The sequence below is a fragment of the Rhinichthys klamathensis genome, unplaced genomic scaffold, assembly GCF_029890125.1.
Source record: "Rhinichthys klamathensis goyatoka isolate OS25496 unplaced genomic scaffold, OSU_Roscu_1.1 h1tg000160l_1, whole genome shotgun sequence".
NCBI classification, from domain to species: Eukaryota; Metazoa; Chordata; class Actinopteri; order Cypriniformes; family Leuciscidae; genus Rhinichthys; species Rhinichthys klamathensis.
In genome coordinates, this window is record NW_026606694.1 from 1,003,824 (window position 1) to 1,015,461 (window position 11,638).

The 11,638-nt window shown below is 36.6% G+C and overlaps 1 protein-coding gene across 4 annotated transcripts in view; it reads left to right on the top strand.

The window, feature by feature from the left end:
• The window catches only part of pde4ba (phosphodiesterase 4B, cAMP-specific a), a 232,389-nt gene that overhangs the window by 213,237 nt on the left and 7,514 nt on the right, over positions 1–11,638 (top strand). For all 4 annotated transcript variants that reach the window (XM_056258836.1, XM_056258837.1, XM_056258838.1 and 1 more), the window contains one exon: positions 6,772–6,884. In XM_056258836.1, the coding sequence (XP_056114811.1) occupies positions 6,772–6,884 (113 nt within the window). The remainder of the gene's footprint in view (positions 1–6,771; positions 6,885–11,638) is intronic.

Sequence of the window (11,638 nt, forward strand, 5' to 3'; positions counted from 1 at the left end):
TGGATAGACGCTGAAATGTAAAGTATTAACATATTGACAGCATCTCAAATGGATTGTAAACAATTTTACACAAACTTTAGAGACATGCTGATCTTTATCTGGTGTCAAATCAAACATTAATATTTGATTTTTTTTGTATTATTATTAATACAATAAAATTAACCTGTCATGAATTCAATATTCAATGAACCTTAAAGAATTCATAAACATTTGTATGTTTCAATTCAGGAATTACAATCCACCTTATTTTTTATGTAAGAGTCGGCATGGCCATTTGCAAATTGAATGTGTCCAACATAGTTTTTTTTTTACTGTACAAAACAAATTTGTACAAATCTTTGCTTGAGATTGCAAAATGGTATTTCTTAGCATATTAAGGTCCACTTAAGGTCCACTGTCTTTTGTGAATAATGTAGCGATGTATGAAGCACCGCTCACACAGTTTAATTTCATAACAAGAAGCTTTCTGATGGTCATTGCGGCGAATTGTTGCAAAATTTGTATGTGGAAATCTTTCGTCTTCACGCAAAATTCTAGATCGTGTGGATTCCTATTAAAATGACTGGATTTCACCTGCAAAAATGTATCAAAAGTTTGGAACTAATGTGATACTAATGTGATAATATTGATTGCGAAGATGAAATCCATTATTAAAACTAGGTCCAAATATGGACCTATGGTTGTTTTCTATCTATTGCCTCTTTTACAAGTCTAATTATGCTTTTCATTGCCTTATTGGGAAAATGTGAGTTTTCCAGCCTGGAGAGGCCTGTTGTGTGCCGTGGGGATGGGGAGATTTGGACCATAACTGAACGAATGGTTTCAGAATGAGGAGAAGGGTTTGGATCAAGATTGGGAAGGAGTTTCAAACCGCTTTGGCTCCTTGCGTGCCATGCCCTATCCTATAATTTTGCTCTTGGCAGTTATTTTACCCAGAGTTAGTTCTTGATTCTGATTCGTACCCTCCTAAATGAGTGCAGAATATTTTCTGGAATAGTTCTAGAGAGGCAGCTCTGTGATGGAGAAAAAAGGGGGCTGTTTTTCAAAAGACAGGCCTTTTAAAATTGGGGGATTTGACTTGGTCCCCATGTCTCTTACACCCATGCATTGAAATGGGGCCAAGTTGGTTTTACAGACTGTTTAAATGCAAACAGTTTAATGTTTTAACAATTTAATATTGAAACCGTGAAACTGAACTGAACAAATTCTAACCTTAATTTATTTGTGAAAGAAACTTGGCTCTCAGCAACACCATTGCTCATTGGCTGTTCTTTGCCATTTTCTCTTTTGAAAATGACTTCAAAGGCTTATGTTTTGTATGGTCTAACATGCCCAATTCAACAAGCACCCATTTCAACTTTTGCGAAGGACTTCCATTCATGTGGTCTGGTCGTCTGACTGCGGTCTTTTCCAGCACTCTTCAAGTTCCAGTTTATTCAATGTGTCTGTTGTAAAAGTCCTCAAAGCCAAAGCAGTGGCTTCTGCCTCCTAATGGAAAACATTTCATTTAAACCAGTATGGTGCTTCTCAGAAATTGCCATGTTGAGATGAAACCTCAATAAAATGAACTCCGGGAATGTCCAGTGTAGTTGTATGATGCTCCACTGCTGCATTTAGAAGTATGTAACATCTGTTGAGAGAGGTTATTGCATCATAAATGAGCACAGTATCATCTTTGTTTACGGTTTCAATTACTGAATTGTCTTTCACATTCAAAATCAAGATTCTTCAGTGCTTTGCCTCACTTTAGGCTCAGAAATGAGGCTGCTATTTGCTGTACCTTGAGTTCTTTGTATGTTCTTTGGAGATTAACAATTTTTCAACACTCAATGGGACTTTCAGCCCTCACAATCCCACACATTACTGCATTGACTTTTGGTTAATATTCCACTTTTAGCTCCAAACCCATGTGTGGCCATAAAGGGGGCGCTCTTGAGCATTCTTCTTAAACCACAATGACAAATGAGACACCCTATGGTCTCATGGACTTGACGGACTGTTAAAGTATAGAGAAGTATTTTCAATTGAATTCCAATTTGTTTTTATAACGCTTTTGGCAATTAATATTTCTTCTGTCTATCCATAGAAAGATACACTGTAAAAATGTTTTGGGTTTTTTTGTAAATGAAATGAAACAAGAAAATACTATTTCAGTTTTTCTACTTCAAAATATCACGTTTACTTCAGTGTGTTGCTGTTTCTTTGTAATTGTTTGTGAAATGTATTAACAATAATATATAAAACAATAAAAAATAAAAAATATTCGATTGGTTTCCAATCCCAAATAGCTACATAATTGCTTAATCTGAATTATATTTAATTGATCTCATAGATTTTTCCTCTAATTGAATGCGTTATCAAGTATTCTCTGTCCACGGAGAGAAACCCATCTGTTACGCTGTTTCACAATGTCCTTTGGCTATAAACAAGCTTTTCCAGAATTTCCCCAACTCTTTCTTTTCTTTCTCTTTCTCTTTCTCTTTCTTTTTCTTCTTTCTCTTTCTCTCTCTCTCTCTCTCTCTCTCTCTCTCTCTCTCTCTCTCTCTCTCTCTCTCTCTCTCTCTCTCTCTCTCTCTCTCTCTCTCTCTCTCTCTCTCTCTCTCTCTCTCTCTCTCTCTCTCTCTCTCTCTCCTCTTACAATCAGTAACAGAGGAAGTGCTTTCTTATAGGTCCATTGAGATTTGATCTGACGTCATCTTTTCATGCTTCCTCTTTATTGGAAATGCTATAGTTTATCCTTCCACTGCTTGACTAAGCGTTGAGACACTAGGCATTAATTCAGGAGGGGCATGGATGAAGAGAATGAGAGAGAAAGGAAAAATGACACATGTAAGCACATGCTCACAAGCTAATTCTCAACACACGCATCAGGAAGACAGAGAGATGGCTGTTACCACACACACCACATCCGATAGCTCAAACACATACGCACAACAGCGCTCAGTCATGACATAAACACCATAGACTAAAAGACTTGATTTTCTGATCTGAAGTAAGCTCAAATGACACGCATGCAAACACATTTTTGTGGCCGCAAAACACAAATACTTGGTATGCGCTGATACTTTTTCTTATAACACCACACCCATAATGCCCATAAGTGATGCAGTCAAGTCGTTCACACAAAGAAAGATATGTTAGTTTTGACGGGAATTATCAGAATGATAATTAGCTGATGAACACAATGGCAACATTTTACAATAAGGTCTCATTTGTTAATATTATGCATTAGTTGACATTTTTACTGCATTTATTAACCTTTGCAATTGTTGAAAAAAATGTCCATGGTGTTTGTTCAGTGCATTAATTAATGTTAACAGATACAACTTTTGATTTTAAAAATGTGTTAGTAAATGCTGAGGTTGACATTGAATAATATTAATAAATGCTGTAGAAGTATTGTTCATTGTTGGTACATGTCAACGAATGTAGTTAACTAATTTTAACAAATGAAACCTTATTGTAAAGTGTTACCAAAACAATAGTTTATATATACAGTTACACACATATATATATATATATATATATACACACACACACACACACTATATGGAGATTACCAACTTATCAAAACTCATTGGCTCTTTCAGCCTTCACAATCCCACACATTGCTGCATGGACCCTTGCTGCAAGGTCCACTCCAATGTGGGTGCATAGTGGGCATAAAGGGGGCGCTCTTGAGCATCCTTCTAAAACCTACAATGAAAAATGAGACACCCTATATGGTTTTATGGACTTGATGGACTGTTTAAATTAATAGAGAACAATGACAATATACAAGTATGTACAGTATGACACACATGCAAACACATTTTTGTGACAGCAAAAAAACAATAAAGTGAGTCACCCGCTCATTGTGAAGTCACATGACTACTTTTCTTGGGGGAAGTAGCTCTTAGCTGTCCATATTTTAGTAAATGTCACTGCAGGGTTATGTCCCCATTTTTCTGTTATTGGATGACCTCATGGTATGTGGGCAACTGCAGCATGACCATATGTCGGCATCTTGGACCGTTGCTCGCTTTTTCTGAATCCGCCATGATCATCTGTGCTTGTGTGTCTGTGTGTGTTACGTGTGTCTTGAAGAAAGATAACTATCCATCTATCTATCTATCTAATAATAATAATAATAATAATAATAATAATAAGTTTAATTTATATAGCGCCTTTCCCAAGCTCAAGGACGCTTCACAATAACAGTAAAGAACAAACAATCAGTTCACACATAAATGGACAATAGACATTTGCCCAGTCCAAGAAAATGACGATTGCCGTTGCATATCACATTACATTAGGAATACAGACAAAAACAAAGATCTATGGTTCCATTGCTCTATCTATCTATCGTTCTATCGTTCATTGCTCTATCTATCATCTGATCTTACAGCATTATTTATAGCTGATTTTGTTTATTTTTTGTATTTTTATATTGAACATAAATAAATAATTGTTTAGATTGGCAATTTGTTTAAACTGATCCAAGTATTTCATGTAAATATTCCCTAAAGCTAAAACTGAATTTTTAAACTTAAATATCAAGAAAAGACTTGTGGGTGGTCTTTTCACTTGGTTCAGTAAGCAACCACCTAGCGACCACCCAGAACACCCTAGCAACCAGACACCAATGCACTACAAACCACTTAGAACACCCCAGCAACCGCATAGCATTGGCCTGGCACTCAAGTGCATACCCTAGAATTATGGCTGCGTTTTTTCATGGGCAGGCACTATTCACATTTTCTTTAGCAATATTAAAATGTGGTTATACTTAGCTGCTCTCTTTTAGGTATAAAACTGTACCTTTAAGTTTTGTGAAGATGTAAATATTGTTACAAAAATCCACTTTCCAGCTTTTCGACTTAGCCTTGGTGTTGTAGTGTGCAGGTATACCCCTCCACACGCAAAAAAAAAAAAGAAAAGAAAAAAAGTGAAAAATAAATGATCCACATCAAAGAGCTTTTTCTCCCGGTGTTCAGAGAGCAAATATGTGTGTGTGGCTTTGAGCGTGTGGAGGTTAGAGAGAAGTGCCGTCATTCGACAGGGCCCTGCTAAAGTTCTGCTGCTGTGTTGTTCTGCAACTAGGAGACCCACCACAGCAAAGTCAGAGGAACACAAGGGTTCGTCTGTGTCCCAAAGCCACAGGGCACTGATTCACCAAACTCCCCTCTACTGTAAACACATCTATGCTTTAACCAGACCCACACACACAGCTCACGCCTATACGCTTCATGCATTTCTGTGGTGTGCGTGGAATGATGCAGGCCCATTTACGTACATCTTGACATTGATATAAGCGCATGATAAAACGTGATGGTTTATCATCTATGTGTGTATGTAAATGTGCTTGTTGTTTCTCTTGCTGCTTTTGTTTCTTTTGTAGTTTCGGGGTTGGAATGGACAGTATAGAGCAGGACAAACAGACTCAAAAACAGTTTCTTTCCTTGGGCCATTAGGTCACTGAACTCATATAGTGTGTGTGCGCTATGATGTGTAAATGTGGTGTGTATATATAGTTTACTTCCCTCTTCTTCTTTTATTTTTATTTTTTTATCTTTTATTGTTTATATATTTATTATATTATTATGCACTGGCCGTAGATGCACTGTAATTTCATTGTATACCTGATGTGCAATGACAATAAAGATTCTTACTTACTCTTACTTACTTACTTATAGCCATTTTAGTCTTTTGGCGTTATTTGATATCTCATTATATTTATACGTTTTTGTTCGCCAATGAGATTCAAAATGTTTAATATAGACAGCAAAATGCTGTAAAAATCTAATTAGCCAATGTAAAGGTCTTTACGGTCACTGTTGATCAATTTTATGCACCTTTGCTGAATAAAGTTGAATGGTATAGTTAGTTTTACTAAAACTTTTTTGTACATTAAAAATGCCATGCAGCGATGTGATGAAAATAAATCACAATTTGAAAATGATACACAAAAAATAATTTGTTTGCTACTAAAGTTTGAATCAAAGATGCCAATACAATGTCCCCTGGAATCTGGTCTTAAGGATTTCCTGTAGCTTAAATAGTAGAGCATTGATGCTTGCAACGCCAAAGTCATGGGTTCGATTCCCAAGGAAAGCAAGAACTGTTAAGAATGTAAATGTGTACCTTGAAATGCAATGTAAGTCGCTTTGGATAGAAGCGTCTGCTAAATGCATAAATGTAAGGAAACTTAATGGCCCAAAAAAAATGTTTTTATGTTTCTCAAGATGTTGCTTAATTGTACATAGCCAGCAAAATCATATCAGAAAATGTCTTAAAATGTCATTTTTACACAAACATCCCTTTTTGCGAGATAAAAAGTGTTTTTCACAACGAAAAAGTGTTTGTGTTCAGGTTCAAGTTTATACAGCGAGCAATGAGGCGATGAGAGAGAGAGTGAGAGATCCCAAACGGGTTAATAAAAATGAGAGAGCACAAAGCCAACAGGCAGTATCATCCCACCACAGCCAACTCTCAGACATGAGTGAGAGTGGCACACAGAGAGAGGCAGGAGGGGGTGAGAGGAAGGGGCAGGCAGCCAAAGAGGCAGTATCACCTAGCCACAAGCACCAGGCCAATGAGAAGGAGCGAGCAGGGGGGGAAATCTCTCACAGCTAGCTCTCAGAAGAACCCACTCTCACTCTCTCATACAGTCTGGGAGTGTGTGTGTGTGTGCGTGCAAGCCCAGGATGAAGGATTGTCTGGCGGGCTGTGCTCGAGTGGCCGTGCAGCAGGATTTTCACGGTGCCCCCGTTTCTGTGTCTCTCTGTCCAGACGAGTCGTACCAGAAGCTGGCTGTGGAGACCATGGAGGAGCTGGACTGGTGTCTGGATCAGCTGGAAACCATCCAGACGTACCGCTCCGTCAGCGACATGGCCTCCAACAAGGTGAGAAGGTGCAGCACATCACTTTAAGAGGTCCTCTGGAAGTTTTAGAAACTCTTGCACTGCTTGTCTCAATGGCCGCTTTGTGAATGGGGCTATTGAAAGTCGGTTCTTGTGCCAGTTAGCTTGGTTTAAAAATTCTGACTGCTGTTTTCTAGCATTCCACACAACACGTTTGCCTCCGTTTCAGATATAATCTGTTTTACTGTATTTGGATTTGCTAAATATATGCTGGATTGAAATTATATTTAGCTGTGTTGCCTTTACCAAGATATTTGAAGTATAAAGACTCTTGTTGGGATGTCACGCACTTCTTTATCCCAGCAGCCTGTCACATTGTCTTTATAAATGCTAGCAAGTCTTCCTAGCATATTAAACGGGTGTTAGCATGCCTTTCTTTTTTTTCAACACGTTTTTCCACATCCCTTTGGGTTGCTCTGATTTGATTGACAGCTTGTGTGCCAATTTATAACAAGGAAGTTAGTAAAGTTAAATGTTTTATTGGGATATCGAGGTTTTTTTGTTTGTTTTTTTCAAGACTTGAATATTTCGTACAGTATTTTACACTTTATTCAAGTTTACTCTATATTCAGAGCATTATGATAAACAATATAATTAAATTTGAAACACAAATATTTCCTTATGAATCGTCTGCTGATATGACAAGCACAATCACTGTAAGAGTTACAGACATAAATACGCATGTTTCAACCTGTATTGTTTTTCATCTGTTTTGTCCTTTAATCATTGTGTGTTGTTTTCAAATTGCTGTCACTGTCTGCTCATGCGATACTCTGCATAGCTCCACAGTGTGTGTGTGTGTGTGTGTGTGTGTGTGTCCTGCAGCTGTGACTCAGGTTTCCGGTCTCCTTCCTAAGCTCTAGCTGGGTCCAGACTACAATGGGAGTGAGTGCTGTATGGCAGGGCAAGGCTGCTCTCCCTGTTTGTTTCTCCTTCTGTTGACGTCAAACAGGCATACACTGCAACACAGGGACTTTTACTGCAGACAATAGGGATGAATACTCACTTAGTCCTGCACACACTCTCAGAGGCTCAGTCATACAGATATATGTTCAGGAAAGGGACGGATTTCGGGAAGAATTTTCGTTATCAGTATTTTTGGCCTGTTTTCCACTAGAAGTATCTAATCATCCGTAAACAATTTACTTGTAATGCAAATTTGCATGTTAATGCTTGAGAATTTCTTTAATTTTATTTTTCTTACTCTATCTGCTTATTTATTTATTCATTTATTTTTGCATAAATCTCACAAAATTGTGTTAGATTTATTCTTAAACAACTAAAAAAAGATGACTAATTCAATGAGAATATAAATTAATTAAAGAAAAATCAATATTTAAAATAACAAAGACTTTCTCTTTAATATTGCAGATAAATTTGCATCTTAAGTTAATTTATCAATCTAAGGATGTGTATATATATATATATATATATATATATATATATATAATTTTACTGGAAAACGACAAAACTACTGATTATTTTATGCAGTGCATGCAGGTGAACACAGTATTGCCACAACGTATTCACGAAGCCTGTGACCGTATCATGATAGGCTCAAGATCTGGGAGCTTATCTCTTATTTTCTGGGAGCTTCTGTATGAGTTTGTGGAAATAACATAATGATAGCCATCAGAGTTGTACAGAGACGTCTGACCTTTTGCTACCCTTTTGGAAATCTGTGCCATCTGATGTGCATTAAACTTTAGCTGCATGTGCTTGTGTGTGCATGTAAAATCCATATCAGCTATTCTCAAATAGAGTATAATTCAAATTGAAAAGTTCTGATTCTTTTTGGACTATTTTGATAGTTCAATCAAATTATATCAAAGGGTCATTATTTCTTTATTATATTATATCCTTAATTATATCTTTATTACTTAATCCGTCTCAGATGGACATTTTATAGCTTTGTTGTTGCTCTGTACCATTTTTTTTCCTATAGAGAAATTAAATGAGAAAGAATGAGACAATTGTTTCATTAGGAATATAGAGCTATGAAATTAATGTGATGTGAAATTAATGTAATGTGTGTTATAGAATTATTTGATGAGAAATATATGAATTGATACTAAATCTTAATATAATATAATAAGAATAATTGTATTAATATAATGTCATAAATCATACACATATATTTTTTTATATTACATTCAATCTTTTGATTATTTGATTGCAGACTTAATATTGCATCTTGCAGACTTAAGATTGCATCTTATTCAAAGTATTGAGATCTCACCTAAAAGGCTAGAGGAGATGTGTGAAATTAATTAATTTTTCTGGAGAAGAGGCAGGATACTTAAAAGTTTCGATTTCCTCTCTATAATCTCATGGCAGTCTAGAAGCAATTGAGACATTAAAGATCTCTTTTGTGATTTTCCTTTGGGTGCAGCATAACATTCTTGTGATTTGAAATTTAGGATTTCCCACAGCTGTCCGTGCCAGCTTTCTCTGATGACTTCAAGAGATCATATCAGTATGCTTGATCTGATTCCAGCGCACACTAGTATTTACCCTATAAACTATGTTGCAATGGTGTTAGTGTGTGTGTGCGCGCGTGTGTGTGAGAGAGAAAAGGAGGCGGTCCCATGGTTAGAGGGGGAGTGTGTGTATATAGTAACACACACACACACACACACACACTGAAGTGAAGAATAGTAAGCGCTCACTGCTCAAAGTTAGTCAGTAAAGCTATCTTGTCTGTCAAACACTGAACCTCAAGACAGGGTGACACGCTCACAGAAAGCAGGACTTACAAAACTTTACTCACTTAAAATGGGAGCTTGCTACTTTGAGACGAAAGAACAGAGAACGATTGGAAAAGTGAACTCTTTTGGAAAGGTGAGCCTTTGTTTTATGTTTTTACAAGTTATTAGTGCGCTGTTTATTTTTGTTGGGTGTTACTTGGTGGACTTTTCGGGGACATAACTTGCTTAAAGTAGCTTTCTGAACTTTTCTGAGCTTTATAGATGAAAAGTGAATGCTTGGAAAGGTTTTTTTGCACACTGCTTTCTTGTATTGACAAGTTGCATATGGGACAGTCAGTGTGGATGAAATAGTGTGGACAGGTAAGCAGTGGTCTTTAAGAGAGGATGTGTTTTACAGTCACATATCTATAATCTAAACCAATCGGAGCCCTGTAATATTGAACTAATGCTCTCAAGTCAAACTACTGTTCCTGCATAGTTAGTTTGGTTGTAGACTAAGTGTACCAATATCAGTTGAATGAGAATTGTTGTTAAAATGGTTGCAGTGTAAATGTTCGTTTTAAATGGTTTCATTTTTGCTGTCTTTTTCTGATCATCTCAAACCTTAGAAACAATCTCTGTTATCTGTAATTTTAAAGCTTTAAGTTCCTTTCTAATCTTAAGCGATTTAGCCTCTTCGTTGTGTGGATATAATTGAGACTAAATCAGCTAAAAGTGTTTTAATCTGTAATTTAATAACTCATTTAATCATTTACTCTGTCCAAATGTTGATTTCACACATACACGCATCCATGCACACATGAGAAGTTTAGAGGAAGTGTAAAGTCAGGCTTGTATCCTCAGGCGGTGATAGTTAGCACACAAAGAGTTTCTTTAGAAGCAGTTAAGTCGTGATATTATTGTTCTAATATACCGGAGAACCCATTTGTCATCTTGATGTGCGTCACGGCCTTTCAAAATCGTCTTCCAGGCATCGTCATATATCAATCACTGTTAAGAATTTGCCGATTTTGCAATTATGTGCTTCTCAAATGACATCATTCGTTGCAATAAAAACTCCCACAATTTCTGTCCAAGAAACTGATGGGGGTTTCCCCCACTAGATGACTAGATGATGTACACAAGACATTCAGATAGCTATAATAAAAAAAAAACATTAGTGTATGTAGTGTCATTTACATGATAGTTTCAGTATAGAGAAAGATATGGTTAGAAAAAAAACAATCTCAATTGACAGAGGACAACTAAAAGGTTAAATGTATTTTGATGATTGATTGACTCGCCTGTCCTACATCAAACACTGATACATTAGACAAGGTCATGATGAGAGTACAGATTGATTGAACATGCCACCGGCGAAAAGTGTGAGGTGACCAAACAATCTATCTCACTTAACATCTGTGGGTTTATACTGCCCACTAGTGGAGACAATTAAATAGCATCCTATTGCTAAATGTCCTATTTTAAAGAAATACACAAATAAAATCTTACCAGCTAGTATTATTCTGATCATATTTGCTGAAATTGATGCCGATGGGTAGTTGACAGGAAATACATTTGGTAAGTTGACACATACTATACTGTCACATACTATACTCCAAAACGGTTTAACACAGCATTTTAGCTTATTGTTTTTTAATTATAATGTAGATTTTATGAGTTAATGTTAACTGAGATACTGAAGGGAATGTTGAGAGAATATTTTTATTAAAAAGCATCACTTTGGAGGGTTATTTAAATGAACTAGTGATGGAAAAAAGGTGATTGAATGGTGAAATGGTTTCAGCATAACATTTTTTGCCTCTAAATGCATTACACAGGTAATCCTAGCTGATGGAATCGGTTAGCTTTAATCGAGTTTTTCTACAGAATGAAGGTCTTTGAGAATGACATTCCCTTCATTCACCCTTAACTCTTCTCAGAGCAGAAGTCGGTGCACATCCGTGTTTCTCACAGGGCTTAGAAAGAGCCACTCGCATGGATTTATTGATACGGATGATAAGAAGAAATGTGAGCCGCAGAAGGCAC